We start from the raw sequence: 27,053 nt of genomic DNA, 5'->3' as shown, positions 1-27,053 counted from the left end.
CTAATTGATGAGCCCAGGGTCCCTCTGGAGAGCCTGAGCTGCAGCTGGAGCCGGACGGCAGCCACGCAGCGGGCACCACAGCAGTGTTACAGCCCGGACACGTCTGGCACCGCCTTCACGGGGTCAGGTTTTGTGCATTTTAGGATTCTTTTAGTTTTGGTTTGTGTAGTTGTTTTCTTTCATGGCTGTGGTACCCAGTCTGTTCCACACCACTAACAGGAGCTGTGCAGGGACCCAGCTCTGCTCCAGCACAGGGACCGCTCTCCCTGCTTTTCCTCCACCTTTAGCACAGAGGGGAGCGCTCAGACCTGGTTTTGCAGCCTGGGCAGAGCTGCTCGGCTCTTCCCGTGCCGCGGTCCAGCACCAGCCCTGCCCGCTGGGGCTTTCCCAGCCCCCCTCCAGCTTTGCTTTTTGGGGGGCAAGGGGGGAAAAAGAGAAAAATAATCTGAGTTAGACTTGAATTTTTTTAATTCTTTTGAATGTGAGCCTGACCCTGTCGCCTAGGTTAGCATCGTTGTTTTGCACCCATGCTGTTTTCAAGGCCCAATGCAGTATTGTTGAGCTGAGCCAGGCCTTCTCCCTCCGGGAAGCACTGAAGGTTTAACCACTATTGGGAGCGCAGAGGAATCGTCTTCCTGTCCCTGTGACAGCGTTTGTGACCCCCTACCCGTGTAGCTGGAGACAAGCCTGGCGCAGCTGCGGTGAGTTGATGTTTTCATGCCCAAACGTGGTTCTCAACAGCGCACGGATGAGCGGAGGGCTGAGGGCAGCCGCTCAGCTTCCCTCCCGCAGATGAACAAGAGCGCTGTTGAAACCCACTTCAAGCACTTTGCTGTTTTAAGGGCTTCGAGTAGGGCTCCCCTAAAGCAAGCAGGAGCCATTCCTTTCCCCTTTGAGATGGGCAGGATTAAGAAAAACCTGAAGTATTTCAGTTGTCGTACCTGTGCGGCGGTGGAGCCAAAGGCGCAGCTCACTGAGCAGGGAGTGGGTAGCGCAGGCTGCTTCCCTGGCTCTCCAGCCTGACGGAGGGTGACGGTCCCCTCTGTCACCGCCCTGGCCGGCAGACAGCCCCAGCAGGGCTGGAACGAGCTCAGCGTGGCGCCAGGACCAACCCTGAACCCCAGAGCTGTGTTTCAGCAGACACTGAGCCACTGCCAGGGCAGTCAAGGGCCGCCTCGAGTCCCACACCCAGAGCCCGGCCGAGCCTGTGACACAGGTAAAAGCCATTTTCACCTTGACTGCAGCACACGGGAGAGGCGAGAGATCTTCCAGGCAGAAGAACTCCATCCCTTCATAGAACCAGCCTTTGGGAACTCCACCTGAGGGCTTATCCCAGTCCCTGGGAGCCAGAGGGAAGAGTTTTCACGGTTCATTTGCTCACCCATGTACGCTATGCACACCCCCCACTTTTGTACTAGTCTGTGTTTAAAAAAGTAATAAACAAAGTTTATACAATCAGCCTAAGTTTTAATGAGCGTTGCCTGGTTTCATCATTGAAAGTTAGGGGCCACCTTGAATGCAAGAGCTGTTTATTAATATTTTATTGATGACAAACAGGTTTAAAACAAACTTGAGACAAAATCAAAAAAGAGTTAACACCGTGCTAGCACTGATGTCTGGATTTATAAAACTCAGAGTAACCGCTACAAAGGAAAAAACCAGCACAAAGCAGAGGCAAGCATTCCCATCAGTGAAAGAAAGGGGGTGAGGGGAGAGGAGGGGGCTACATTACTCAATGGATTGCATTGCACAGAGGGTTACAGCTTAAACCTATCGGAAAAGTCTATGCAACTACGCAGCCTACGGAAGGAAAGAACTTAAAAAGCCCTTCGGCAATGTTAATAAATAAAACAGTCCATCTTACAGGAAGGAAGGTGGCCTGTGTCTCCATTCTTTCACATTTTAGAAGTCTAAACTCTGGAGGCTTTTTATGAGAAAAGAATGGTTTTCATTTCTGGAAAAGTTTCTTGTTTTGCAGCTCTCGAACTCCGTTGGCTGCAGGGCTGAACGCAAACTTTGAACACCTGTCCCGTGGTGATGTGCACGCTACTCGCGCGGTTTGTGGGGCTGCTACGCCAGGTCTGCACTGGGGGAGAGACACTCCGGAAAACTACAGCAAATACAGGTTATGAAGCGGGGCAACAATCTACAGAAAGGACAGCAATGAAAGGGCTTTCTCCCCAGTTACAAAAAAGTGGGGGTTTACATCATTTAAGTACATTCAGATGAGAGGTATTTTGAGATCCCCCCCCAAAAAAAAGACTAGAAACACTTGGAGCCCTTTGAGTATAAAGCTAACTTAATTCAAACTTTAAAAACATCTCGGTTAGTGAATCGCACTCTACTGATCTCGGCCAATTAGGAGGTAGAGGTTAGTCTAATTTAGGGATCGGATAAAAATGGGTCTGTAGGAATCTTAAATTCTCTGCGCTGTTTCTAAAAAGGTTTAGACAGAAATAAAATGCTCCCAGTGTTCCCATATGACTTATTTAAGACATGGGTACAACTTAGAAATTGGATGGCTTCTCTTATGTGCTGTTTTCAGTTCTGACTTCCAGCTATTTCTTGAGCCAGCATCGATGGCACAGCAGTGTCCACTACCTGAAAAATAGGCTCCGGGTTTGGTTTTCAACACTTGAATCTCTCAGCTCTCTGTATTAATCACCGAAGAAGCCACACCAAAGCCTGACCCATTATCTCTAGTTAAACCCAGCTATCAGAGGCCACCTTCCAACAACTGCCTGCTTTGTCCATGTTTCCAACCTGCTTCGGTAACGTTATAGAGTCTTTACTTCAGAACCAATATAATCCCCAGTTTCCACTACTTCTTCCCCAAATCTGAGGGAGCGAGTGAAGCAGGCCTGTTAGCATCTTTTCCTCCAGGGCCGAAGGGCACAGGAACCCATCCCCTTTTCAAGCGCAAAGTTCATCTTACAGAAAGGCTTGTTTTTCACAGAGTAGAGTCCAGACAGTAGCCAATTAAAGCATACAGAAAACACTTTGAAACCCTCCTCCTGCTCGAGCGCGCAGGCTCCTTCCACTCTAACTGCTATCCAATGTAGGAAGAAGAGGCTGATTGCTGCAACTTTAAATCACACTGAAAGTTCTCAAGGTTGGTGCTCTAATTTAGTTTTGTTTTAAACTTTTTTTGTAAGCTTCTCAGAACAAGGATCTCCCAGGTCCACCACTACGAATTCAGAGACAAACTTCTAAAAATTCAGTGCTCCTTTGAAATAATCTCTTTAAAACCACCTCATCACGAAAGACCCGTTCAGAATGTGGGCGACACGATGACACTAGGATTTCAGAGCCAGTGTTGGACAACAAAACCTGCATCTCAGAGTTGAGCATCAGCTATGTTCCGCTGGATTTCTGCTTGGCTTGCTGTCACTTAGGAACTCACTCTCTCTCTCAGATACTCTGCTTCTAAATTGTAAACAGTTACTGCTAAAATATAGTACCCCTTTAGAACGAGAACAACTCTGAGATGAGGGTTTTCCTCTCCCCATCTGCTCTGAAAAGTAATGCCCTGCTCGCAAAGAGAAGTATGGAATGAAGTGAAACCTGCGTAAGGCCCTTCTCTTGAGCTTGTTTGACTGGGGGAGCAGGGACTCAGCTGACCACTCATTTCAGGGTGAGTTGCCTTCCCCGTGAGGCGCCAGCCAGTCCTTCGGTGCTCTCTCTCCTCTCCGGTCAGTCTCCTTGTCTCAGTGAGCTAGCAGTGGGCTCTCTCGCGCGCGCTCCTTTCTCTCTCTCTCTCTCTCTCTCCTCTCCGTTGGTTGGTTTCTTTCTCCTGTTGCTCTCACACAGTGGTGCTTCAGTTTTAGCAGTGGAAAACAGGTATCCATTTTATTTTATTTTTTTTATTACCCAGAATAAAATGCTGATGAACTAAGCTCCACGCAAGCTTAGCTCTTCTTCCTCAACCTGAAAGCAAAACAACAGTTGTGTTACGAACATCATTCTTAAGACAAATAATTTGTCCGTGAACTTAAATGGGGGGGAGTAAGAAGCAGTAGTGAAGCTCAGGTGCCTTACACTCTAATACTGTGACAGTCCCGTCACTCCGCCATGTTGATAAGCACGTTCACCCTGGTAAGTAGAGTCCTGTGACAGCGCCACGTCAATCTGGGATTTAAACTCATCACCAAGGTAACTGTCCTGAAAATGAAAGTGGCTGTTAAGCCTGTAACTCATCATCAAGTGCCCGCTTACACAGCGGAATACCTGGCAGCAAAGGCTAACGAAGTCTGATAGGTTTTATTTTCTTGGGGCTTTTGGTTTGGTTTTTAAATCTACTCTTTTGGCTGCAGAGTTTCTACAAATACTCAGGTTTTTGCGAGAGCAGCCCAAAGCCAAGGCTCACATTGAGTCTGTATGTGCAGCATTTTACTTTTATGCCCAAGGGTTACTCAAAGTCCAAGTGAAGGGGTATGAAATGCTGCGGCTGAGTCACTGAAAATAGTTTTGGTGGATGTGCATGTACACGGATCACCAACCTAAAACCCAGGAAAAGGAGCAGACCATACAGCAAATCCTGCTTACCTGTGATAACTCCGGTTGGGAGAGCCCAGGCTGACTCATCTGCGATGGCTGACTCATGGAGATATACCCCTGGGTCAGTGGACCCTGGGAGAAAGGCTGGGACACCACGTCTTGGCTCGCTTGACTATTGGGAAGGTTTGACTGACTAGTTCCAGGAATCCCAAAACGATTTTTCTGGCGCCCACCACGACCAGTTTTTCCTTTTGGCGCCCCACGTCCTGGAAAAGCATTTATCCCAACCAACGGTGAGAAGTTTTACATGTGAAAACAGGCAAGAATTAACTGTTTCTATGAAGACTTGATGACTCACAACAGGGAACATTTTACATGTACTCAACGTAGCAGGGACAGAGAAATCAAAAGGCAGAACCACCAGTGCAGACACAGTAACAGAACACTCGCCGGAGGTTCCAGCGCTACTGTGTTTGTACCCAGGCAACCTGGATTCATTGCTGAGGCACATCAGCTATGCTCATCAGCACTGCTGCTGGGGCAGCAATCACCATTCTGTGACTTTAGACCTAAAATGTGGCTTTTGGACAATTTCACCCTTGCCCCGTACCTGCGGCTGGTCCGTTAGCCTGGCCAAAGTATCCCGGCGGCGGCATCGGTGGCATCACAAGGTTGAAAGGGATAGGAATGTTCATAGCAGTGACGTGGCTGGGGCCAGCACTGATCATCCCGATCTGATCGTGGGTCTGGAAGTACATGTTGGATGGGCGCCCTGCAGAGGAAAAGCCACAAATACTGAAAAATCAAGTCATATTCCTGCCTTTAGGAGTAATGAGAGGACTTGTGAGCAGGATAAATCAGAACTAGAAACCATAGTTCCATGTTTTTCTGTAGTGGCTCTTCAGACATTTTTAAAAAGTGAACTCTCTAGATCCCACACCCCACAGACCAGTTGAGAGAAAACAAACCCAAAACTATAAAGGGTAAATTTTGACAGCTTCCTTTACCTTGACTGCTCCGGTCATAGACAGATCCTGGAATAATAGCCTCACGTGCATCATACATGGCAGTAGTCATGAAACGGGCACCCTGGAAGCATCGTAGGAGTTAGACAAAGCCTTCACACAGAAAAAGTTGCATGGCAACTTCAGTGTAAGTAATTTTGGGTAAGAATCCAGTTCACCTCCCCAGGTAATGCATACTCTACACATGCTGAGGAAACTAACTACTTCTAATACATGGTAAACATCCAACGATCATTTTGACTACACTATGACAACAAGAAAAAAAGATTCTACCAGCGGCCTATCTGAAACTGTGAAACATCTGCTGAATTTTCAGTGTTTGGAGGCTCTGGTGATAGTTCTTCCCTTGCTTTATTGCTACCACTGTTCTTTTGGGACAGCTGACAAGCTTCCCCCTGCCCTTAAAACAATGACTTGTGTTAAAGAACAAAGTAGAATACTCAACCTGCAAACTCTGATGTCCAATGCTATTAATTTACCCAACGAGCTTACCATGTCTAAACAGAACAGTTACTTGATGTTTCATTTACTTCAGAAGTTACCCCCTCAAAATTTTGTGGTAAAGACCAAAACAGAAGCACCAAGAAGGCTGTTCTACAAACGCTCAACTTGGAAACTGCTGTTGCAGCAATCTCATTGGATCACGCTGCGTTAGCCAGGCAACCAAAATGGAAAGTCATGGGTGTGTGAGGCTATGTGGGCGAATGTTTATTCTATCCATTTGTGATTGATCAACCAACCCCCAACTGCTTCATCCCACAAACACATGAGACTCTGGGAGAGGACAGCTTACAGGGTTGATGGTATTGACGAGTTTCCGGGGCTTGCTGAACTGCATAAGGCTTTCCCGCAGGTTATTCAGTGGTCCCTCCACCAGCACCTTCTGCTCCTTGTAGTAATTCAGCAGGTGATTCCAAAGGGGTTGTTTAGACAGTGCTTTTGGGTTCCCAACAATAATTACTCCGTACCTGTAGATCAACAGACAGAATAAAGCCACGTTACATATTAATGTCAAACGGCCTCAAAGCCAACCTCTCTTGCACAGCCCCTAACGGTGGCCCATGGGCGTGGGAGACCCTGATGCAATTGTTTTGTTTTAAGCAGATGATTTCTGTAGGATGACAACACACTTGGAAGGAGACTGCTACAGCCAGTTTCTCAATAATCCCAAGCTTCCTTTTGCCAGCTTGCCAAACGTGCCGGTGCACTCAACCGACCACACTGTACTGGTTTAAATCTTGCAGAAACCAAGGAAGCCAGCGAACTTAGTATTGACTCCACATCACCCTTCTGGGTAATCAAATCCATTGTGAGAGAAGCAAAATGTTAAAAAAATGGTTCCTGGAAGGGATACAGAAGCAGATGAAGGGTTCTGTCCTGCAGACATCAGGGAATAACACAGAGGCTTCTACAACCTACTGCTGCCAAACAGTCACGCTGATTAGGTGGAGACTGCTCTTGCGAATTGTAGGTAACGTGGAAATCATTCAAGGCTCCCTGAAACCAGATCGGGAATAGGCCTACTCCCCACAAAACAGACCTTTTGTTAGTCGTGCTGCATGAAGGCTTTAGCAGACTGAATTAGGTCTCTAGAACAGATAAAAATTTGCCTAATTTTACTTCACCTTGCTCTTGTAAGAGCTACATTAAGACGCCTGGGGTCATTCAGAAACCCTATTCCCTGGTGTTCATTGGCCCTCACACAAGAAAGGATAATAAAGTCCTTCTCTCGTCCCTGGAAGGCATCCACACTTGCAATTTCCACTTCCTGAAACAGAGGAAAACATGTAAATCATGTAAAGACAGTGCTAAACAGTTATGCTACCAACAGGCATTACACAACATGTTGGCTGAGCACTTGCAGTTCTCATCATTTGACAAAAATGTTATTTTTGTAATGACAAATGATTTGGTAATTCCACTGGTCACTAAATAGTTTCCCTACAGGAGAACAGACGGTCTCAGTTTAGGACAAATTGCTTTTATGTTCACTGCTTTACAGTTCTCGTATTTCCCCAAACCTGGCATTTGCGCTATGGAAAGCATCCCTTTTCTAGGTATGTTGCCAAAGAGACTTCTGACTATTCCAACACCTCATAGTAAGCTGGATCCAAATGAGCACTGCTTCTCCCAGCCTCCAAGAAACCCGAATCAGAGGGACAGATCATTCCTGGCAGAACTAGAAGTATTTTCACCAAGTTTTCCTTCAATGAAAACACTGCTCAAGTTCTCAATATTGCAAAACAGACTACATTAAACGTATAAGCAACTTGTTTGTAGCAACAAATGTCAATGTTTGGTAGAGGAGTTCCACTGATGGGAGGACGTATTCCCAAGCAAATAAATAGTATGACCATCAGAATTTATGGAGCCTGGATCCCTGCACGTCTCTTGGCACGATGCTTTTATCTAAGACACAAGCTGAGTGAAGGTTTTCCACAGCTGAAGCACTAGTGACCTCTCCCTCCTGTGCCTCAGTGACTGCTCAGAGACACACGGGCTCGTTGAAGCCTTCCATTCAGAGACCTCAACAGGGCCCTCTCCTTTATCAGGCCAACCGCTCCCCAGACACTGGCATTTGATACCTCTGAGATACTTCTCCCTGGTCTATTTTAACCACAATCAACTAAACTCAAAAATTAAAGAGTAAACACAGACTGACGTCTAAGAAGCCACATTAAAAATGAAAACACTGAAGTTTCACAATATCTGACTTTTCTAGCTTCTCTGCATCTCAGCGTTCTCGCTTGTGCAACGACTCCGTACCTGGTAGAGCTTTGTATGCAAGGAACCACTGAATTGCATGTACTGCACCAGATAGGACCGTTGACCTTCGTAAGGGGTAATGATGCCAATCTGATCTGGTTTGGCACCGGCTTTCAGCAGTTTCGTAGTTATCTTTTCCACATTGGCAGCTTCCGTCCTATAAAAGAGATTCATTTATCTAAGGAGAATCAAGGTCTAACTTCTTGCAAGTTGAGTCTAAAACACTTCACAACAGTATATATACTGTGCTAGCTTTTTGCCAGAAAGGCTACTTCATGGAAAAGATCAATTCTACGCTGCGCTGCTCAAGCACTCCGAATAACTTGGCTTAAGCTTTGCATGAACACTCACTGCTACCACCTCTTGACTTAGGTCCTGTGTATTCTCAGCCAGAAGGAGATGGGCAAAAGCCAGTATCTCAGAAAGAGGTCTCAACAACACACATCTCCTTCATATACACCTCCACCTTCTCAGAACAACAGCACTACAATAACGCGAATAGCAAAATTCATGGTGGCCATCATTCCATAATGGAACTCATTAACAGAGTTAGATGTACACGTGTGCTTTGAGCGAGATCATTAAAAATGTTCCAGCCAGCCCTGCAAACAGATCCTTCAGTTGCTTTATCTTAAAGTTTTAAATATAGACTGTTTTTAATGCCAATCTCTCTGCCAGCCAACTATTGTGCCACTTGTTTGTGCACAGTCTGGCTCACCACGTTCGGCAGTCTTGCACATGCTATTCGCAAAATGAATCGAGATTAAAAATAACACAGCAGATATTTTTCGTAAGTCGGTCTGGTCTCCCTTCCCGGCACATGAACAAAAACATGCAACCAAGAGGAGCAAGATGTTTTAAGCTTACTCTTTGAAAAAGAAGTTGGAATGTGCAAAAAAGGGGTAGAAAGAAGAAAGTTCAATTCCCACCCCTTTCTCGCCCCCACCAAGGGCTCTGCTTCAGGAGCTACTGGAATTCTGGCTTTGAAATCCAACTTGATCAGCATTTTCTGGTGCAGCTGCAGTCAGTTTACTTGCTGGCCCAAATATATCCTTCATATCGGGCACTTCATTGTCTTGTGCTCCATATATCACCAGTTAAGGAGCGCATGCACCTCCACGGAACAATTCAAAGCCACGCAAGGTCTGAACTGCTCCCACTAGAGCTGCCTTTTTCTCTTTGTTTACCACAAAGGCAACCTAGGCAAAGCAACTTCAAAATGTGGCTCAGCTTGCACTGTCCCTGAGAGCAGCTTTTATTGAAAAAGCACACAACCAATTTCAATCATAGCTGTTAATGGGAAACAACATTTTACTGATTTAAAAGAACTCCTGCAGAACATAAGGATTGCTAGCAGGGAAGAGCTGTATCCCAGCACACAACACATGTGAGGTCTGTGGGCTGGACTGCTTGAAGCACAGATACCACCTTCACAGAAACGGCAAGTAACTAACTCTTCTTAGAAAACACAAGCCCTTATTTAGCCATTTTGCCTTTTTTCACATAGCAAGGCACTACAAGTTCTGGTGAATACAGAATACAATGAATGTTGTTGCAAAGATTGAGGCATAGAGAAATGCTTTGACTTTTGGTTTGCAGTGGGAACTGTTTATTGCACTTTCCCTTGACTTCATTAACTGCGACTGTCCCTGAGGGGCATCACAGAATTATTGACAGATCCATTTACAAACTTCCTTATATTCAAGATACTCAAAAATACTTTACCCCAATGTAAGTTTATATTTCAGCATTGAGTTTTGTTTACCTGTTTAAATAAGAGGTGCCTGAGCTGGCAATTTCTTCCTGACCTTGTGTAACATAGAAAAACATCGGCTTATCTGGCTGTGGCCACTGGAAATCAAAACCTTTCTTCACACGGTCCGCTGAGGAGCACAAAAACAGTAAGGAGGAAAAGTTAGCACTGCTTTACTAGCAAGAACACTCACTTTCATATCAAAGCATTTTAAAGACTCAGAACTAAGTGCAGTGGCAATTCTCTTTTTATGCGAATGTATTAAAAAAACCCTCAGATTTTGACCCTCAATGAATGGAAAAACCTAATTTGCTGGAGTACTACTCATGTTTACCTGCAGTAACACCATTCTGGAGTGAGCCCTCGTAGAAAATATTGGATGGAAAAGCACTGAGCGCGGGATGCATGCGGTACTGCACTTGCAGGCGGATGGGGCGAATCCCCAGCACCACAAGCCTCTCAAAGAGAGACTGAGACAGGCCGGCCTTTGCAGCTTTTTTACACATCACAACAGGGCCCAGCTGGCAGTGGTCACCCACAAGAATAAGCTGTGGAGAAGAAAGTTCACAGACATACATCTCAGTTTTTATTTGACGAAACTTGCCTATTAGCTAGAAACAGCAGCAATAAGGAATCACAGAATTGTTTGGTTGGAAAAGACCTTTGAGATCAAGTCCAACCACACCTACCCACTACTAAACCATCCCTGAGCACCCGTCTGGGAAATACCTCCAGTAATGGGGACTCCACCACTGCCCTGGGCAGCCTCTGCCAGTGTCAAAGAACCCTTTCAGTGATGAAATTTTTCCTAATATCTAATCTGAACCTCCTTTGGTGCAACTTGAAGCCATTTCCTCTCATCTTACTCTCCTACCGTAAACTACATTAAGACCTAATCAGTCTAATTTGAAATAGGCTTCAGATCTAAACCAAGGCTTTATAAGCCTTTACTGTCAACTCTCAGCTCATCATTTCTGAATGAAAACTTCAGCGTCCAGATTGTTCAAACAGGGCCAACATGTTCTTGGCAAACATTATGCCATGGAAACAGAGAACTACAGGATTAACACAAAATACGGTCATTTAAATCTATATTATGGAAATGTCTTCCACAAAAGGAAAAGATTTGGTATCCCTGGTTGCCTAAACTGTGAATGTTACTGCTTGATGCTACTTTCTCTATTTATAAACTCTCTCCTTTAATGCAGTCCAATAGCTCTTACCTGTTTTGCTCCGAGGACGACCGGCACCATGCACTCCGGCTCAGTGGCCTGTGTGCTCTCGTCAATCAGAATGGAGCGGAACTGCATTTTTGCAAGTCTCGGATCACCAGCTCCCACACAGGTGCAACAAATCACATCCGCATTCTGAGACAGAAACATAAATGACGTTAATCAAGTAGGATATCAGTGGATAATATTTCTATATGGAAAGGTATTCAACACCATTCCAGGAATCATCCAAAAGGTAAATCGCACTCTGATTCCCCCCAGCAAATTGCAATTAAGCCTCAAGCAGGAGAAGCAATGGTTTAAGCTGCTAGAAGCAATGCAACTTTACCATCAGTAATTCACGCTCTGCTGTTCGTTTCAGTGCACGGTAACGTTTCTCATCTGCAGATGACAGTTCTCCAGTTTCATCTTTAAGCTGCTGCAGTTTCTGAAGCTCTGGCATGCTGCAAAAGAAGGCATTTTGCTTTACAGCCTAATTAACAACTTTGTAGGATTACAGTGGAACTCATTTGTAAGACTAAATTACATGTATGGAACCAAAAACATTACCACATCAAGCTAATTGTCATTGTCACCATCACACAGTTAATCAGCTGTGCTCATCTCAACACTGAATTTGTTTTGGTTCCCCTGCCCCCCCTCAACCATTTCTTACCTATCCATGTTTCGGATCTGGTTATGCAATGCCAAGAAGGACACAGGGGAGTCAATCGCTTCGCGACTTTTAGCGCAGAGACGCACCACTTTCAGTCCAGTTTGATGGATCTTCTCAGTCAGCTGATCTACAGCGATGTTACTCGGAGCACAGACTAACACAGGCCTTGAAAAAATTAAGCAAGAACTAAGTCTCAATTAGCAGTATGCTTTTTCCACTAGACTCGTAACAAAGTAAGAATTGTGTTACAACACAAGTGCCCTAAAAATATGCTGGGAAAGAACGTCTTCTGAAAGAGGTACAAGTCTTCCCAGAAGAGTATACTTCTGAAAAGTCTTTTCAGTTCAATGATACACATTAATTCTTAAAACCAAATTGAGTCTTGGATCTTGGTTAATGAAATAACCTCATACATAAAGATTTAGAGAGAACGTTTCTTACCCATTGCCCTGTCTGGCCAGATGATAGACAATTGTGGCCGACGTCACTGTTTTTCCGGTGCCAGGGGGACCCTGAATAAGGCTCAGAGGGCGCTGCAGGACAGTCTTCACAGCATAAACCTGTAATGTTTTTTTCAATTGCTATTTAGCATTCAGTGCTTAGGAAGTTGCGTTGTTCAACCTCTATTCATAAATCCTTTATTGTATTCTTCACACGTAGTGAGAAGGAGATGAGGTTACCTGAGAATGGTTGAGATCAGGAAGTCCTTGTGCTGTAAAGCGCTTTGGCAACTGGCATTTAATGATTACATCTTCTACCTCATGACCTAGCAGTTTGTGATAGATGTACCCAGACACTGAGGTCTCATCCACAGCAAATGTTTTTAAAGCACTCTGCATCCTGAAATGAGGGAAGGACAGGAGAAAAGAAATTGCAACAGCATGACCTCAGATATAACTAGCCACAAGTGTCCTCTGCAACAGTTAGACACCAGGTAAAAATTAAAGTAGACCTTGGGAAAAGAGAACAATGTAGAACACATACTAACAGAATTAAGAGATAAAAATTGGACTCCGAGAACACAGATCTTGTTTTGCTCCCACGTGAATATCACAAAGCACTGTAACCAAAAAAATCTGCAGGGAAACAGCAGCCCTTGACAGATTCTGCAACAGTCATTTTAGGTGCAAGATCTGAACTAAATTTCTACTCTCTATCTCTCTTTCAGGATAACAAACAAACTCCTGTCTTACAAAATGCAGTACAGACATGTCTGAAGCCTACTGACCCCACAGCCAATTCAAATGCCTTGAAATTCCAGCTACTTAAAGAGATTCAAAGTTTAGGAAGGCCAATTAAAATCAGAGCGCACTTTGTGATAAAGCAGTGTTCAGGAAGCTGAACTACAAAGCAGTTTTTCTTCTTATGTTCCAAGTATTACTAAACACAAGGTAATGTCTCCCCTTTGGTTCACGCCTTACCTTGATGTATTTGAAACAAACCTTAAGTGTGCCTTCAAAGTGAGAAAAGTTGACAGTCTGATGGCACTCAGATTAGCTGAACTTCTAATAAAAGCAAGGCCTGTTGCTCTACAAAGCAGCTGTTGTGTTCAGAGACTCAAAACATTCGGTATAACCAGATTTCTGATTGCCAGTCTCATGAAACAACATCTTGTTCAAAAATTCCCATTGAAGGTAAAGGAAAAAAACCACACTAGCTGCACCCATTATCTGCCAAGTTTTGCAGTGCTTTCTCAGTACCTGTCAAACGAAGTAGACTTCCATACGAAATCCACTTGGAAGTTATGAGTAACTTCCACCGGCGCTCCAACGCTGCTCCTCAGCTCAATGGCTATCTCATCACCATAATCTGTAGAACCTCGTTAAGTAGTAATCTATAGCAAAACTTTGAATTTGATTTTTCCCAATTGTTATTGTTTTTAGCAGATCCCCACGACGAATTAAAATGATCTCAAAATTAATTTATACGCATTTACTGATTGTTCAGAGAGACTTCAGCCTTTGCTAAGCCTCCCTGAAGGCTCACTAAGTAAAGGATACTATCAGGAACTTTGATAACATGACCAATTCCTTTCCACAAAGGGGCCAGGTCTCCCTTATACCTCAAGCAGATCTCATCTCCTTGCATCAGACGCATATCTATGAAGGACAAAAAAACTCTCTCAGAACATTCACTAAAAACGATGATTCCCCAGTACAAAAAAAATTAGCATTACCTTATAGGCCAGGCCAGATCATCACAGGGATGTTACTCACCAGGCATAAACAACCCAGACAAAACACGTTCAAGCTGTGCTTACCTGAATCAGTCTTTGGCAAAGTGAAATAAGCAATTCTTTTCTTGTTCAAGCCCAGATCCCATCTGACAGTGATGTTATCTTGGGTCTAGTGGTAAAGAAAAGGCATCCATTATGTTCTTAAAGAACTGTTCGCCACCTACAACAGCCCTTGCTGCCCTACACTTCCAAACATTTGCTGTTCCAATGTCACAGTACAGACACATATCTGTATTTATTCTCTTGGACTGAGCTGACACCATCTGCAGAAGATAATTCTGTTCTACAAGAGCCAGTCAAGAGAAGCAAAATGCTAATCCCCATCTACATTATTCTCTCACCTCATCTTTAGAACATTCACCAAGTGCTTGCATCACCTCATATAACTCAAGTTTGAACAATCCTGACTGATCAAGGTAAGTGCCAGTTATGAGGATAACAAAAGAACTTGGTCAAGTTGCACAATCGTACAATAGAATATAGTTCTTGGAAAGAAGCTCCGAATGCAGAAAAGATGGAAGTTCAAGTGTTTCAAGCTCTTTTTTAAAAACCTGAGTTTGAGTATTTTTCTTTCCTCTCCTTGTTATCATATATCACTACTGTAATTACTGTGATGTTATAGTACTGAACGAAGACAGCTATTTCACTCGAGCACTGCTGTTAACAGTGCCCACATAGAATCATAGAATCACTAGGCTGGAAGGGACCCAGTGGGTCATCGAGTCCAACCATCCCTAACACTCCCTAAACCGTACCTCTCAGCACCTCATCCACCCATCCCTTAAACACCTCCAGGGAAGGTGACTCAACCCCCTCCCAGGGCAGCCTGTTCCAGTGCCCAATGACCCTTTCCATGAAAAACTTCTTCCTGATGTTCAGCCTGAATGATCCGGCAGGCTCAGCCTCCTGAGTAGCTGAGACCACAGGCACATGCCACCACGCCCGGCGGTGTTTGATACCAGAGAATTGGTCAGAACACCCCTCAAACAGGTGTATTTCAAGCACACTACCTGAGACTCCTTGAGTTTCTTGTCATAGTCTGCCTCAAGCTTGACCAGAGGACCAAATATATTTTGGTATTGATAAGCATCTTCATATCTAAGCAGGACGTGCTGCGGTTCTTCGTCAACGCCAGGCTTTTCTAAATCCTCAAGGGTTGCAGATGGATTTTCCTAGAATTTAAAGCATATTTTCTTTCAAAGTTTTGAGCATAAAAGAAGTAACAAGCTCTCACTGTGCAACAGGACTGATAAAACCATATTTTACCATTACAGGAAGTTATATCAAGGTATAATGTGTTATTGTCAGGGTTGTTATGCAGGAGATGTACAGAAAAACCTCTCAAAAAGCAATAACTGAATACCAAGTGTGGACTAACAGCTCCCTACTAAGCTGGTTATGTAAAGCAGGAACAAGTGAAAGACTTGACACAGGGAAGGAAAGTTGTTTTTTCATATTGCCTGACAATACGTAAGAACCCAAGGGTGAAACCTTCCAACTTGGACAAACTATCTCTCGAATCCTTTGATCAAATCCCAGCTGCACTGCTTGTCAAGTCAGCAAGATTTAAACCTCGTGTGACTGAAGTTCCCTGCCTTATACAGCTGCTACAACAATCTTGTCCCTTCTTCAAACACATAAAACTAGTACTTGGTAGAAGAGCAGCACATACCTTCCAAAGTTCTTCCAGTTTGTTAATCTGCTGAGCTGTAATCTGACGGGCTCGCAACTGCTCCTGCTCAGACGGAATCTTTACCAGCCATGAGAGGAAACAGCGATCCTGGATAAGAGGCTGCCACTGTGAACTGTCCCAGTTAATATCCTTTAAACTGCTCTGACTCGCACATGGCTGCCTGCACAACCAAAATATTGAAAGAAATTATTAAATTAGACACGTGTAAGGAAAAGTCTATCATGTGAAGTAGGAAAACAGGCTTATCATGCTTTTAGAACACATCAAGCATCTCAGTTAAAAGGAAAAATCAAAACCACCTTAGCCTGCCGGGACAATTTATTTTTCCGTTCCTATGTATATTATTTCACCACCAGGAAGGCTCGGCATCATAGGCGGTATTTCTTGAGTGTTTCTAGAACTCAAAATGTCAGCATCTAAAATATTAAATATGATACTCACCTTTGAAAGTGGTTACAGTCCATTAAGATTGTGCACACACATAATATAAGAAAACATTTGGGATTACTTCCCACCCGTTGTTAAAACAAACGGAAGAACTCACTCTGTAGGAACACACCTTCTACTGTCACACACAGTGACAGCAGTTAATTAAAATACACACTTATAAAATATGATTTCTGATAGAACCTGTCAGAGAACAATTTCCGATTTACTGTCACCTTCAAATGATTCTCCAAGCTGACAGAAAACCACTCTGTAACAGAGTCACCACTCCAGCAGGGCTCCAGAGCAATTTCCTGAACCAATCTGTTATTCTCCCAAATCTGAACATCAGTGTAAAAGAGAAGAACAACACTTTTCTTCCTTCAAGGACTGCCTGATTTGGGAGAAATACTTCTCTACAGAACTAAGACATCTGCCCAGCATAAACAAATCTTCCTTTACTGCATTATCTACTTGTACACAAGTCAAGAAGTCTACATATAAAGGAAAAATGGCGCAAGATTAGAGTACAGAACATGTTCTGGTACAACATGAAAGTGAGAGTTGCCCTTTAGAAATAAGGTGATGCAATAGCCTTGATGCAAACATGCCAATAAAGGCATTCTCTCACCTGCACAGCAGAACAACCACAGAGTCTGCCTTGGCTGGAATAAAGCCAAGGAGAAACACATTACGACATCCGCAGTTGTAGCATTCCAAGACAGTCTCTCCTAGAGGTCCATCTTTATGGAGAGTCACCTCTTTGCACTTCGCTCTCACAAGATGATTAACAATGTGGCTGAAACCAGAGAGGACATACATTTATATGAATAGGAAAATCAGATTCAGTCCTAACTTAATAAACTATTTCTCAGTTATTAAAAGACAAACAAAACCTATTTACGCTATGGCAGACACTGCTAAGATCCCACTCCTTTCATCCATGTAAAGATGCTGCTATCACGGTTTCTCAGTACATGAATGCTTTAAGGCAGGCAAGTGTGAAAGAAAAAGAAACGTGGAAAAAGTCCCTTTTATGTTACTGATAATTGAAAGAAGCCTCCTGAAGCTCCACAGGTCAAGGGCATGCGTTCTACTGTACTTTGCAGGAACACAGTATTGGAATGAAGCAGCAAACTCCACTCTGTGGCGTGATTCAAGTTTTGCTGAGATCAAAGTCCAAGCTGGTAAGAGCAGAAAAGCTAAAGAGGAAGCTGGAGGTTCACATTTAAGTCACTAGACTTTGATTACCACAAACATAAGTCACAGCCATCATTCCACTTCCAAGAAACACCCTCTAAACCAATACTGCCATTACTCCCATCATTTGACGATTTACCTGCCAGATGTATTCCCACGCCCATTGCAGAACCACTTTTTGCTGGTGTTGCAGTAAACCACACAAGCAGGGTCATGGATACCACAGTAACTGGAATTAAAAAGGAAAAAACAGGAAGCAATTGGGTACTGCTTATAGGAAAATTCCAATACAAGATTCAAACTACCTGGTAGACTACATAAATAATGGCAAGTGAAAACACGAGTGTTGGTGTAAGTATCAAACACAAATCAAACTTCTGTTTTGAGTCACAAGCATTTTAACACTTCCCACCATGATCATTCCACTCTTGGCGCAGCCTTCTCCTCCTCAATGAAGGTCATAGAATCCTGGAATGGTTTGAGTTGGAAGGGATCTTAAACCCCATCCAGTGCCACCCCCTGCCATGGGCAGGGACACCTCCCACTGGATCAGGGGCTCCAAGCCCCATCCAACCTGGCCTGGAACCCCTCCAGGGATGGGGCAGCCACCACTGCTCTGGGCAACCTGGGCCAGGGCCTCCCCACTCTCACAGCAAAACATTTCTTCCAAATATCTCATTTCAATCTCCCTTCTTTCAGTTGAAAACCGTTTCCCCTCATCCTATCCTGGCATCCCCTGATCAAGAACCCCTTCCCAGTTTCCAGGAGCCCCTTTCGGTACATGGAGGCTGCTCCAAGGTCTACCTGGAAGCCTTTCTCCAGGCTCAACAGCCCCAACTCTCAGCCTGTCAGTTATTTGCAAGCCCTGCTGGATGTGGCAGAGGTGAACCTACAGAAGAGCTCACCAGAGGGCACCATTTTACCATTCTCATACCAGGACAGGGCTGTCTCCAAGAAATTTCCGCCCAAATTCTGAAAATTCTCTAAGCATCCCCCTTTCACTCACACAAAGTGTTCTTGCCCTCTGGAAATAATAAGCTTGAGGCAAAGATTAGTCTCACCTGCAAGCATGCACAGGAAGATCCTTTGTGTAATAGGTATCTTCTTCATCTTCTTCAAAATTCAGCTCTGCCAGAAGCTGGCTTGTTTTAGCCACATTATCATCCACAGCTCCATTCTGCAGAATGCCGTCAGGTCCATTAACCTGGAATACAGTGCTAGTGCTTAAGTTACAGAATGAAAATAGACTCCAAGACATAAAGCCAAGGGCAGCAATCTCTGCTCCTGAAAGCAAAAGCTTGTGTTTAATTTAGAGAAACTTAAAAGAAAATGAAAATGCTGCTAAAAGCTGAAACACGAAACAGTTCTATAGCAGTATTTGTTTAATTAGCTCCTATTTTACAGGATTATTTAAACTCAAGATGTCAGCAGCGTGACTTTGTGACACCTGGACCACAGAGAGCAGGTAATCAAGAAACCTGTGTTCATAAAAGCCTTATATATATATATATATTTAAAAAAATGAAACGTTTCTAGAAATAACAGGAATGGGTTTCCAGCAGTGTAACTCCAGGCAGTGTCACTTGTTCAGAATGTACTGACCATATTACACACTGAATCAAACATATTTGCAAAATCCATCGGGTATGGCAGTTGCTATGGTGTTACTTTACATTTGTTTTGGCAACAACATGATTTCCTGTAAAAAATGAGGCCGAAGCTATCCTAGAAAGCTGCAGGAGCCCCTCACAGCTGGTTACGCAGCTCATGTTCGCAGAGATCAGGTGCGCTAACACAGCACACACCCACCAGGCGTGCTCTCTTTCCGCTGCCGACTTGCTGACTGCCAGAATTGTGGGATTCTGCAGCATTTGGTGCTGTGTCAGCAACTTTGACACCCCAACCCTCACTCGTGTTAAAAATAACTCCTTTTGGGCAATACTGAGTACAGTGCATCCACCACCAGGACGGAAAAGTGTGGCTGTCACAGACCAGATTCTAGCAGGGCTGCCACAACTGCTGCCCCCCATGGCCCAGGAGTGCCCTGGTTTGACTCTGCTGCCCTCTCTACAGACCAGCAGCTGTGGGGAGCCTCAGCACATTCACACAATGCTGTTGGGATCCCCCAGGATGGCTCAATCCCCACAGCCCCAAACGCTCTGTTCACTCAGTCACTTCAATCTTTGATTTGTTTAGCCAATGCCCCACTAAACCCTGACATGAGAGAAGCAGACCATAATCTGTTATAACTTTGAGCGGGAAGAGGTAGGAAAGGCACCACCACCAAGACTGCAGTGATGAGCACAATAACAAAACATTTGAGATGAGTGCTGCAGGTCCCTCACACAGCAAAGTCATCAGCTGTATTAACGCCCCCCATGTTTTTGAAGGCATCAGATAAGTCAAGATGAGATTTGTGTCCGGAAACTGTAACTGGCCAATACATCAGTTGGAACGGTTGGACTCGATGATCCAATGGGTCCTTTCCAACCTTGTGATTCTGTGATTCTGTGATTCTGTGATCAGAGCACAGGAATTGCTCAAGGACTTTGTCTATCACCATAGTGTTTTAATAACTTTCTTGCGCTTGGACATCTAATACAATTTATCTGCTATCTGTAACTTAATTCTTTGACAAGAGACGAGAAAGCCATCCACAGTGAGAAGAGAGCTAAATCTTCACTAAAAGAAATCTAATAAAAATAGCTGTGGTAGCATTTTAAAGCTACAATTCATAAGCAAATCCAAACAAGCTTAGTTCTCTAAGAGTCCCATTCAGATGCCACACAAGCCCAAGCCAGTTTCAGTATTGCACATTAAAATGCAACAGCCAATCACAAGAGTTAAATCTGAAGTAAGTATAAGCCACTTCATGTTTGCTCTCAGCAGCAGGAACTAGACTCCACGGCACAAGCTTTGTTTCATTATTCAGAATGAAATGCATTTACAAAACACGGTCTAAACGGTCTGACTTTTTATTGATGTTACCTCCCAGTCCTGGCTTTTACTAGAAGCTCAGCCAAGAGGAACCAGTAGCACAGGATGTGCAAAAGAAGCGAGGGGGAAAAGGAAAAACCAAAGAAACTGCAGCAACACACGATGACCCATTAGTGTGGTGAACCCAAACCCAGCCAGCTTGCTGCATAAGAGCATCTCCCCAGGTGTTTGGAGATAAATACCCATTTTAGATAGAGTGCCATTTTACCAAATATGATGATAATTTATTAACTGCCCGTGGAACAGGTGGAATTCCAAGGCCCGAATTTAACCTGAATTTCTTAGAAGCACAAATACCAGGCATACACTGGTGCATTTCTACCACTCTGTTTCATGAGCCAGAACATGTTATCACACACAACAGCTGACAAAGTTAATACATTTTTTGGGGTGCTCATAAAAAATGGATTGCTGAACAGTAACAACCTTGGGTTTTTTAAGGCAGAAACCCAAGAAATCACCGTACTGCAAGCTGTCTGTACCTCTGTACCAGGTGCCTGTTCCCTGCACTCCGGGAGCTCCTGCCCTTTCAGAGCTGGACAGAAGTGATGTCACCTGTTACTGCGAGGATCTGAACCCTGGGCCTTGGCAGGCACACAACCAGGAAGTGACACGACTATTGTTCTCAATCCTACCATGCTCTTAGCCTATGTGCATATTATTAACAACCTGGCACCATCGACCATTGTATGAGGCAGCGGGGAGGGCTTCTCTATTTTAAAAGTGTTGACTGAAACTTCTGGCACAGCAGGTTTAACAGCGCCAGCAGTCTGAACGCTGAGGTGCTCCAAAACTGTCACCAAGGTACTGGTCCCTCCCTCGTGCCTTTTCTGGCCTCTAAAATATTGGTTGAGAGACAACAGGAAGAGTCAAGGGAACTGAGTTACAGAGAAGTAAACCAGCTGATGTGAGTGGCTTCCACTGCCCACATGAGTCCCCAAATCGACAGCAACAGGACCTTACCACCCCGATTTCTCACGGTGCGCCTGGCTAACACACCCAACCCACACCAGCAGCTGATCCACAGGTGAATGCAGCCACATCCACTTAATGCAGCTCTACTTTAAAGTGGCTTATTTCAAGCTGTAACAAGAAAAATAATTGCAGTTAAGCAGGTATTTTGCTAGAAGAGCACTCCTGTTACAAAAGCCTGCAGCCCAATCACTCATGGCAATGCACTTCCACGCTGCACAGCAGTGGCAGAACCGACTCACATGGTCACCATGCTGGCACTTTTCACCTTATGCTTCAGGAAAAATACACACTTTTGGACTTGCAGGGATAACCCAACTTATTTGTTGTTTGCAGATTTTTTTATATTAAATCTTAGATTATCTACTGTACCTCATTATAATCTCTCATAGCGATTTGCTTTCCCTTTCAAAATCAGTGTATCTGTAAAGAGAACATCCACCCCCACAACACCTCAAAGCTCTCTTTCCGGATAGGGACTCAAGCAACGAGGAGTCAGTCATCGTGCTAAGACAAAAAATCTTCAGTAAAATTGGAAACTCAATCCAGCCCCCATAGTCCAGACCAAAAACCCAACAGTGACCCAGCCTCCTTCAACCCCTCCCTGAAACAGCTCAGCTAACACATTAACATCACACACCTTTTCTATGTTTGATTTTAATTTTACATTACTGTGTAAACAACCGAAATACCACTTCTGAAGAGAAAACAGTAGACAATGCTTCTGCACTACTAATCTCTCGCTATCTTCCATCAATTGGACACTAATAATCATAACAACATCTTCTTAAACTAGTAGTTAAATATACAGTGGGAAAGCGTGCTCTTAAAGACTAGATAAATCAAGTACATTTTCTTAAGAAATCTGGTACTTTGCATTGCTCAACCAATCTGTGTAAACACTAGGATACGAAGATGATAACAGACTAGGAAACAGCAGAGTAAAAGCACAGCCCTCTGATGTTTATCACCTCCAAACAGAAATTATTGCTTCAAGTAGCTTTAATTATCAACAGTGACAACATGTGCGGGATCAGTTTTTGCACCTTACAAGCTACTATTTAGTGTCCCCTGCCAAAAGACACAAGTTTAGATTATTTTTTTTGAAGGCAGCAAGATTTGCCCCAGAAATGGTTAAAACAATTTCTGATCTTAACACTGCTGAGACCGCTCAAAGGCAAGCTGGAACAGCACCAGGGAGCAGGGTTTGGAGGTATTTAAGCTCAGGACACTACACTTAATACGCTTTGAGAGTTCTTGTTGCAATAGGGTTCCCTGTTCTCCCCAAAATCTGCATTTCTTGAGTCAAAATAAGGATCACAATGACTACAAGAGTTCGTAGAAACTTCATAAACGCACTCTGTTTAACCAGAAATAACTCCCTCCCTGCTTGCGCAGGCAGATTGTTACAGGCACACCAGTACCTGAATGTGCTCTCTCCAGAATTTTTTTTTCCATACTTCAAAGGCTTTTCAAACATGCTTAGACAAAAAAAAAAAAAAAAAAAAGGACAAATTAATCCTCTCATCTGGTCTTTTAGCTTATGAGGCTGATTTCAGGGTGGTTTTTCTTCTTCTGGCCACATATTCTCTATTGCGAGTTCTGGAATGATCACAGCCCATTAAAGCTTTAAAAGCTAAGATTTAATTAAAACTGCCTTCTTAATCAATTAATGCATAGCCTGACTGTACATAGATGTAATTTTACTCTTACTGCTTAAATAATTCTGATATCTCAATGCTCAAATTGGCAAAAGTCTGCTAAGCCCAAATTCAAAAGCTGTAAGTAAACAGAAAATAAACAAACGGCCTGTGGAATCTTGTCTAATTCTGTCTCGCAAACGCTCTAATCCGGAGCCAGTCACACCACAGTGGCTGTGCCCAGCGTGCTGAGCACTTTCAAGCACCAGAAAGTCATTCAGTTCCTCCCCGGATAAACTCAGTAGGGCTGGGACAGGGTAACACCCCCCTCAGTCCCACAGTGCTCACCTGGAGATTCCCAGCACCTGGACAAGCTGGCTTCTTTCCAGTTCGCTCACCTCTGCATCCACAACTCCATCGTTTACAGACCCCGACATGTCGGGTTTTGCAAGTGAAAGGAAAACTCAGGCCCGCTCAAACTCTGGCTCAGGATTAAAAACTTACCTCACGCTTTTTAACTCTTCTTTAAAATTGAGGTAATTTAGAAACATTTAATTGTTAATAATGGGATTAAACAAGTATTTATCTTGATGTAATGAAGATCAGCAGAACATTCCATGATCTTTAAATGGAGTAAAGTTTGACTTTTTACTACACAGTCCAGATGCAGCTCAGTGACAGGTAACAGCTTCAGCTGCAACACTTCCTCACTTGTGAGCAGAGCTCCACTTCCTTCTTTTCTTTCACATTTACTTAACAACACCAAAGCAAATTAATTGTTGTGGATGTACCAGCCATCAACACACTACGTAAAAACCAAAATCACTTGTCTTTTAAGCTCTGAGGAACTAGATCTCTGAACTTAACTCTCAGCCCTTACAAACCCAAAACAAACACAGCAGAAAAGGTAAAAAAAAAAAAAAGTATATGTTATTTTAGTCCTAGAAAGACAGAAATCAAAGGAAGCAACACTGAACTTCTACAGTACTCAAGTTTTGATAATCTAATACTACCTGCGGTCATGTTTGCTTTAAAGGTGGGGAGGGAAGAACCCGAAATCTTTAAAAAGACAGAGGGGGAAAGAACTCGAAGTCTTTAAAGAGAGGAAAAAAGAAACTTGGAATGAATCCAGAAGCGTTTCTGACCCCTGACTTCCACATGGCACCGAAACGCGCCACAACTGTCAGGACGGAACGGCGGAGCCGGCTTTGCCCGCACGCGACCGGCTGCGGGGTTGATCCTCACCCCGTTTCCAGGGCAGAGGCGAACCGCCCGTTCCGTCCGCAGCTCCGCTCCGCAGCCGCTTCCACTTCCACTTCCCCGTCCCGGAGCGCCCAGCCCCGCGCGGGGGGGGCTCCCCTCCCTCCCACTCCATCAGCCCCGCTCCGGGAGATGCAGGGGCGCTCGGGGCTCCCCACTCCGCTTCCCCTTCCCCGTCCAGCCCTGCCGCCCGCCCAGGGACTCTTCCGCCCGCCCTTTCCGCTCCCCCCGGTACTGGAGCCGGCCCGTTCCAAGCCCCGCCGGGACTCACCTGCGCTTCGATGGGTCCCGGCGGCCCCTGCCCCGCTCCAGGGGGACCCTGTCCCTGTCCCGGCCCCGCCTGCCCGGGCCCGGGCGGGGTTTGGGTCTGGCTGGGGAGGGTGAAGTCGGTGAATTCGAATTCGGAGCCTTGAGTGTCGGCTCCGAGCAGCTCGGCCTCCTCCGTGTCCAGGAAGGTGAGGGTCTGCGAGCTGGGGCCGTACGCCTCCACGCTCATGGTGGCGGCGGTGAGGAGGACGAGAAGCGGCGCTTCCCCGACCCTCCCCAACCCCGTGCCGGGCCTCGCCTCACAGAGCCCGGGCGCCGCTTCTACGCGAGCGGCTGGATCCGCCGCGCGCACCAGGCCGCGCGTGCGAGCCCGGCCACCGACGAGCCCTCAGCCGCCGCCGCTCCCCGCCCCCTCGGCTCGGGCCGGAGCGAAACGGACGGTGAAAAACGAATGGGTGGCGCTAAGCGATGCGAGAGCCCCGTGGAGGAGCTGCTGAGCCGAGCGGAACCGTCCCGGCCGCGGTCGCTGCCGCCGCCGCGCGCCAGGCCGGGAGCGGTGACGCGGAGGAGGACGGCGACGCCAGCACGCAGCGCGCGCGCCGTGACGTCACACGCACGCACGGCGCACCTGGGTAGGGCGGGGCTACGACGGAAGGCGCGAAGCGGTTCGCGGGGGAGGGGGTGGAGGCGCCCTGAGCCACCTGGTGGGTGGGGCGGGTGGGGAGCGGTAACAGAGGCGTTCCCCCCCCCCCCCCCCCGGAGTGGACCGGACCAGGAGGGGGCGGGGCTTTGTTGTTGATTGACAGCTCTGGCAGCCAATGGAGCGTCGAGATAGGGGTGGGGTGTGATGGCGGCCCTGCCCTTTTGGGCCCTGGGGGGTGCGAAGGTCGTGCGGCCCTGCGGAGGAAGGAGAGGAGCTGTGGTGGGTTTTGACCCCGTGGAGGGGTTTGGAACCCTTGTGCAGGTGATGAGGCAGCTGTGGTGGCCCTGCAGCCATGTAGAGGTGATGAGGGAGGCTGTGGTAGTTGTTGAGCCCTATAGAGGTGTTTTGGGGGAGTCTGTGGTGGTTGTCGAACCCTATAGAGGTGTTTGGGGGGGACTGTGGTGGTCGTCGAGCCCTATGGAGGTGTTTTGGGGGGGCTGTGGTGGTTGTCGAGCCCTGTAGAGAAGTTTTGGGGGAGTCTGTGGTGGTTGTTGAACCCTATAGAGGTGTTTGGGGGGGACTGTGGTGGTCGTCGAGCCCTATACAGGTGTTTTGGGGGGGCTGTGGTGGTCGTCGAGCCCTATGGAGGTGTTTTGGGGGGGCTGTGGTGGTTGTTGAGCCCTGTAGAGATGTTTTGGGGGGGTCTGTGGTGGTCATTGAGCCCTATGGAGGTGTTTTGGGGGGGCTGTGGTGGTCGTTGAGCCCTATGGAGGTGTTTGGGGTGGCTGTGGTGGTCATTGAGCCCTGTGATTCCGTGATTCTGTGATTCCTATTTGAAACGAGTGTGTAGGGTTTCACAAAGACATAGCCTGGGTAAGGGAGTTGTGCAGAGGCTTTAAGTGTTTTGAGACAGACAAATTGTTTAAGAAGGATCTGGTATTACAGTAATACCTGCTCTGGCTGTAATACCTATTACTCCTGTAATACTGAATAGAAGAGTCTGATAGCCAGAAAGTTGAGTTGCTGGGGAGTGAGGGTAGTTCTGGCTGCAGAGGTTCTCTGGGGTTAAGAAGGGTGAATGACTGGGTTGTGCAGAGAAGTTGAATAGCACATATTTCTACCCATAAATAAACAGAAAGCTTTGGATTTGGGTGTCCTTGTTTCAATCCTTTTATTACCACACAACAAATCTCTTCTAAGATAACTTCCATATGTTGTAAAGTCATCGATGTGCAAGGCTAGATATGTCGTCCCTCATCCCTACTAAAGCATTCGACTGTAAGATGTAAATATGTATCTTCTTCTACAAATAAATTTGATTTTATTCTTCCTGTTGGTGTAGGATAAAGACTGGAACTGAAAGAGCACGTACCAGATTTGCAGCTGTTAGCCTGAAAAGACCTAGATGAAGATTTAAAAGCATCCTTGTCCTAGGAATATTGTACACTAGGTACAGAGGGGAGAGAACGAGTAGAGAGAATACAGGAGTCATCACTTCTGCATACAGACTGAATTAATCTTTATCTTTAAGCCTCTGTGAAGGAATAGACTGTACCAATAGTTTATCGTGCTATAATAGCATGCATACATAATTTAGCATTCAGATTAAAGTATAATCCAAAAAGGCACTAAAATCAAGAGACAAAATGGTAAATTGACTCTTGAATGATGACTGTCACAGTTTAACATGGTGACATCAGCACAAGTCATTATATTCCATACATCAGGGTTCGTCAGGGTTACAAGACGGTTTGGATGTTGAGACTCTTCATTCCTAAAAGTGAGATGCAG

At 45.3% G+C, this 27,053-nt stretch overlaps 1 protein-coding gene across 4 annotated transcripts; it reads right to left on the bottom strand.

Moving 5' to 3' along the window:
* Positions 1–353: 353 nt before the first annotated feature.
* Positions 354–24,997, bottom strand: UPF1 (UPF1 RNA helicase and ATPase). Of its 4 annotated transcripts, none has more exons than XM_054050086.1 (24): positions 24,624–24,997; positions 18,545–18,687; positions 17,623–17,712; positions 16,915–17,082; positions 15,837–16,017; positions 15,175–15,336; positions 14,189–14,273; positions 13,929–14,027; positions 13,629–13,746; positions 12,609–12,768; positions 12,370–12,488; positions 11,929–12,114; positions 11,602–11,716; positions 11,265–11,408; positions 10,376–10,589; positions 10,054–10,171; positions 8,289–8,445; positions 7,148–7,290; positions 6,316–6,490; positions 5,505–5,586; positions 5,108–5,269; positions 4,546–4,763; positions 4,039–4,161; positions 354–3,927 (listed from the first exon to the last, which is right to left on the bottom strand). In XM_054050086.1, exons 1-23 carry the CDS (start codon positions 24,846–24,848, stop codon positions 4,042–4,044), a joined length of 3,384 nt encoding a protein of 1,127 aa, XP_053906061.1. In that variant the 5' UTR covers positions 24,849–24,997; the 3' UTR covers positions 354–3,927; positions 4,039–4,041. The 4 variants fall into 4 exon arrangements, with proteins under 4 accessions (XP_053906061.1, XP_053906063.1, XP_053906062.1 ...); XM_054050088.1 differs by having other exon boundaries at positions 11,929–12,093; XM_054050087.1 differs by having other exon boundaries at positions 13,629–13,737.
* Between the last annotated feature and the right edge of the window lie 2,056 nt (positions 24,998–27,053).

This window comes from Cuculus canorus, chromosome 27, assembly GCF_017976375.1.
Source record: "Cuculus canorus isolate bCucCan1 chromosome 27, bCucCan1.pri, whole genome shotgun sequence".
Taxonomy (NCBI): domain Eukaryota; kingdom Metazoa; phylum Chordata; class Aves; order Cuculiformes; family Cuculidae; genus Cuculus; species Cuculus canorus.
This window is presented reverse-complemented; position numbering and strand designations above follow the sequence as displayed.